The sequence below is a fragment of the Lathyrus oleraceus genome, chromosome 5 (genome assembly GCF_024323335.1).
Source record: "Lathyrus oleraceus cultivar Zhongwan6 chromosome 5, CAAS_Psat_ZW6_1.0, whole genome shotgun sequence".
Classification (NCBI taxonomy): domain Eukaryota; kingdom Viridiplantae; phylum Streptophyta; class Magnoliopsida; order Fabales; family Fabaceae; genus Lathyrus; species Lathyrus oleraceus.
The window spans coordinates 91,181,248-91,186,561 of record NC_066583.1 but is presented as its reverse complement, the minus strand read 5'-3'; the positions used below and the strand labels follow the sequence as shown (position 1 = coordinate 91,186,561).

The 5,314-nt window shown below is 29.6% G+C and overlaps 1 protein-coding gene across 1 annotated transcript; it reads right to left on the bottom strand.

The window, feature by feature from the left end:
• Positions 1–394: 394 nt before the first annotated feature.
• LOC127078908 (uncharacterized) lies at positions 395–1,294 on the bottom strand. Its single transcript, XM_051019322.1, has one exon. It carries the CDS (start codon positions 1,292–1,294, stop codon positions 395–397), a length of 900 nt encoding a protein of 299 aa, XP_050875279.1.
• Between the last annotated feature and the right edge of the window lie 4,020 nt (positions 1,295–5,314).

Genomic DNA, 5,314 nt, shown 5'->3' with positions numbered 1-5,314 from the left:
TTTGGTTACTCTTCCTCTTGAGAATCATATTTTCCCCAGTTTCTTTGTAGAGTTCAGATTACAGATCCTCTTTCTCCTTTCCAAGTTTAGCTACCATGGCTCGAAGTTCTTCCACCTCTTCAAGAGAAACAGGGACTGGTTCTGGTGAAGTAGACTTTAGAGGAATCTTTATAGAAAAATGGAGTTTCACAACTTTGATCCTCTCCGAGACCCATTGCTGATAAGGAACCCTTGCTGCACCATTCTTCTTTACTAATTATATTCCTTTGGTATGCACCTTTTCCCAAGATCGAATGATCTTACGGAGTAGAAAAGGATCATTGGTTCCCATATCATTCAAAACCATCTCTTATAACTCTTTATCATCGGGCTTCCCGCGCATAGGGTATCCAAACTATCGCAGAGCTAACATGGGGTTGTAGCTGATGCAACCTTTAGATCCTATTAGTGGTACATTTGGGAAACTACCACAATTGACAATGATTTCTTCAACATTCAGCTTGTGTCGGTACCAAAGGATATCCTTACTAGACAAAGACACCAGAGTTCTTGCCCAATCCCCATTGGACATTTCACTGATGTGAGCATTAGGCTTGAACACATATGAGATAAGCCAATTATAGAGGAATGGAAGGAAACATATTAATATTACGTTCTTCTTTTGATATCGAGTATGCAAAGCATGAAAAGTGTCGGCTATTAGTGGAGGAACCAAACTTTGTTTATCCTTCCAAACGGTCCAAAAGACACTTATGGCAGCAGAATCTATAAAACCTTCATGGGTTGGGAACAATACTAGCCCATATATGAGAAGAGATAATATATTTGCCAATGCATCCCAATGATGTATCACAAACAGCCTTTCTGTTTCTTCTTCTAGGTATTCCCTCCAAAAACCAAAGAGATTATCCCTTTTCTTCCAATTAGCCAATGCATCAGATATGGGGATGTGGAGTGCAAGGGCTAGCTTCTCTACCTCAGGTACCTGACTAATCCTATTATACGGTGTCTTTCCTTTCATAGAAAATCCCAAGTGTCGGTCAAATTCCTCCAAGGTTGGAGTCAACTGAAAGTCTTGGAATAAGAAGCTTCGAAGCGGAGGATTATAGAACTGAGTCAAAGCGATGATGGCTGGTGTTTGAACATCTACTAAGAGGAGATCCAAAATCTGGCCAAACTTTCCTTGCAAAGTAACCCTAAAGCATGCGAGAAGTTCATTCAAAAGTCTTAATATGTTGGCAATATCTGGCATTTTAGCTTTGAATGGTAATGCTTTCCTTCTTTCTGAACCCATTACAAACTTTTTGTGCTAGCAACTGCGTGTTCAAAAATTCCCTGAAAACAAAATTTTGTTTGAGTGTCATGATGTTATGCAAATGATCATGAATGCATGGTATTTAGTTTTGGGATATCATAAGGTAACTCAAAACACCCTATTTGGTAGGCTTCTTAATAGATAGTTCTAAGTTGGTTACCCATAAACCCATTCACAGGATAGTTTCTACATTTTTGATAAGGTTCCCAGAGTCATGGACCATAATTGTATCAACATCATGCAACAGGCTAGCCGCTTTATGACAAGAGTGACGAAAGGTCTCTTCTGAGTGGGGTTTTCATGTTGGGTGCAACAAGGAAAGGCCCTTGGAGTCCAACATTATGCAACCACCAAAGTAGAAACGGGTTCTAAGAAGGGCTCCTAGAGTCATGGACCCTTCATGAATCAACGTCATGCGGCAGGCTAACTGTCGTATAACGAGATCTACAAACAGGTATACTCTAGGGGAGTCTTCATGTTAGACACGCAAGGAGTGGCCCTTGGAGACTAACACTACACAACTTCTAATTCTAACTTATGTGTTCTCTCTTCTTTTTTCAAAGTTCGGGTGTAGAGCTTTATTCATGATATCAAAATCCCAAAGCCCGCATATATATATAATATATATATATATAATTATATAATATTATATATATATATATATATATAATATATATATATATATATATATATATAATATATATATATAATATATATATATATATATATATATATATATATATAATATATATATATATAATATATATATATATATTATATATGCAATAAAGCATATATAAAGAAAACATATAACAGATGAGAATAAAACAAAGCTAACACACATACGAAAACCTAACTAAACTAGGGTTGACTCGCTTAGTATATGTTCTTTTTCCCTAGTAGAGTCGTCATCTGTCGCACCTCGAAAAATGAGAACACGACCTAGCGAAGCGCAATCGCACGCTCGCATGATGGACTAAACAGAGCCGCCACTGAACTTTATTTATTCCCAAGATAGGAAAGGGAAAATGTCAATAAAACCCCTAAAAGACAAGATAAGATATGGTCATCGCAACCACTATCAAGGTTCGGGAGTCGGTTACGCAAGGGAAAGGTATTAGCACCCCTCACGTCCATTGTACTCAACGGGAACCATTTAGTTAGTTTCGATGAATGTTAGCGTGTTGTTAGTTTGTAATCTTCTACTTATTTGGGATAGGGAAAGAGATAGAAGAGAAATGTTTTTGAATTTTTATTAATGAGAGAAGACCTAAAAAGGTTTTTATTATTAGGGGTCTGAGAAAGGAACTAAACCTAAATTTTTTATTAATGGGTCTGACAAGATTTTGCAATCCTGCTCCTACGTATCTCCAGGTGTAATAGAGAATTCAAGGCTTACGTAGTTCTGGGTAGAAAATGTTTGTTTGTTGGTCGATTTTAGCGAAAGCTATATTATATTAATCGACGAGAAACATTGTTTTATCCAAAATAGATGAGGAGCAGACGTATACATCGCATCGAATGGATTTACAAATCAACATTTAGAAAAACATCATTTATTTTAACTCAACAATTATGGACGAAACATTTCTTTACATCACCTTAAGACAATATGTCTTTCTTTTATAAAAAGGTTTTAAGATCAATCGCACGACGAAAAAAAAGAAGTTTGATGCGTTGGATGTATTTTATAGATGAATGACAAATGTTTGATGAGAATGAGACCTAAGTCTCAGGATCAATCAATTGGGGTTCCACTAGAATGCTAGATTCCAATGGTCCCTTTTTCATTCAAATTTAAAGAAAATTGTTTGATGGACAACGAACGCTTGATAAGAATCAATTGTTCAAAGAGTTGCGCCAGAATGCTTGATCCCAACGACCCTTATTTTGTCCAAGTTAATTAAAGTGTTTTAGGGGATGAAAGAAAAGAATGAACGATTAACCCAAAACGCGAGGCTCATGGCCGATCATTCGAGGGTTCCCACCAGAATGCTAGATTCCAATGGTCCTCTTCTTTCGAGTTATTTGAAAAAAGGTTATAATATTTTAACTTAAATAATACAGCATTTGAATCGGGATAAGGAACAAATTAATCATATTAAAAGGTACAATTTGGGGTAGGACCAAAGTTTAAGAAATTAGTCATAAGTATTTTATTCTATTAATTAATCAACATCATTACTAGATATTTATTTAATTATTTATTCGTAATATTCTAACAATAATAAATAAAACTACAAAAAATGATATTATTTGAAAATTAATAATTCTATAGTTATTCAAACATTTAGAGAAAATAACAAGAAATTAAGTTGGAGAAAAATACAATTATATTTTTTTTGTGTCTAGTAAAATAAAATAAGAAAATAAGATCAAATTAATATTAGACATATGCATATTATTTATTTTTAAAAAAAGATCTGATAATAAAACAATTAAATATTTTTTGTTCTCTTTAAAATCTAACTAAAATAATAGCAAAAGAAAATAAATTAAACATAATTTTTTTTTAATTTTTTCTAACATAATCTAAACATAAATATAACTAAATTAACCTTTTTTTAATATTTCTTATAACATAGTTTTAAATAATAATGAAAATAACTAAATTAACTATTTTAAAAAAAATAATCTTATAACACAATCTAAAAATAATAATCAAAATAACAAAAATAACTTTTTTTAATATTTCTTATAACAATCTAAAAATAATGATGAAAACAGCTAAATTAGTTTTTTTAATAATTTTTATAACATGATCTAAAATTAATGATGAAAATAACTAAATTAATTTTTTTAATGACTTTTATAACATGATCTCAAACTAAAATAAAATAAATGGTAAACTTATTATTTTTGGAATTTTTATGACATAATCTAAAATTAAAAGAAAAGAAATGGTAAATTTATTTTTTTGAAATTTTTTATAACATTATCTAAAATTAAAATAAAATAAATATTAAACTTATCTTTTGGAATTTTATGACATGATATAAAATTAAAAGAAAATAAATATTAAACTTATCTTTTAGAATTTTATGACATGATATAAAATTAAAAGAAAATAAATAGTAAGTTTTTTTTGGAGTTTCTATGAGATGATCTAAAATTAAAAGAAAATAAATGGTAAGCTCTTTTTGGAATATTTTTATGACATAATCTAAAATTAGAAATAAAATAATTGGTAAATTCTTTTTGGAAATTTTATGATATAATCTAAAATTAAAAGAAAATAAATGGTAAACCTCTTTTTTTGAAATATTTCATGATATAATCTAAAATTAAAAGAAAATAAATCTTAAACTTGATTTTTTTGATTTTTATGACATAATCTAATAATAATAATGAAATTAACTAAATTAACTTTTTTAATATTTTATAACATAATTTAAAATACAAGAAAATAAATGGAAACAAAAATTCTTTTTGTGATTTTATTATTATGATATCTATGTATTTTTATTTATTTTTATTTTAAAAGAAATAATAAAATAGAACTTCTAAACATCCACTTAAAAAAAAATAGATATAAAGAAATGGGTATAAGTTTCTACTAAGATTCATCTTATTTGGTATTTTAAGAAAAAAGAAACTCAAAATTAAAATTTTAATGAAAAAGTTGACTTTATTTTTATTAATTTTCTATGTTTGTTCTTCCTTTTTTATTCTTTTAAAAAAACTAGGATTAAACTAAAAATAAAATAAAGAGAAGCAATAAGTTAATTTAAATGTTTTAAGAAACAAAAGAAAAGAATGAACGGTTAATCCAAAATACGAGGCTCGGGACCGATCATTCGAGGGTTCCCACCAAAATGCTAGATTCCAATGGTCCTCTTCTTTCGTTTTTTTTATTTTTAAAAAGAGTTTTTATTTATTTATAATTTAGCTTAAATGATAAGACGTTGAATTGGGATAAGAAACTGTTTAATCGGGTTTGAAAAGTACTTTGTATTGAACCAAGATTTCCTTATTCTATTTATTTGATCATATATCAAC

Bases quoted from the DNA above. Each gene is read 5' to 3' on its own strand.
- LOC127078908 (XM_051019322.1), bottom strand. From the start codon at position 1,294: ATGGGTTCAGAAAGAAGGAAAGCATTACCATTCAAAGCTAAAATGCCA.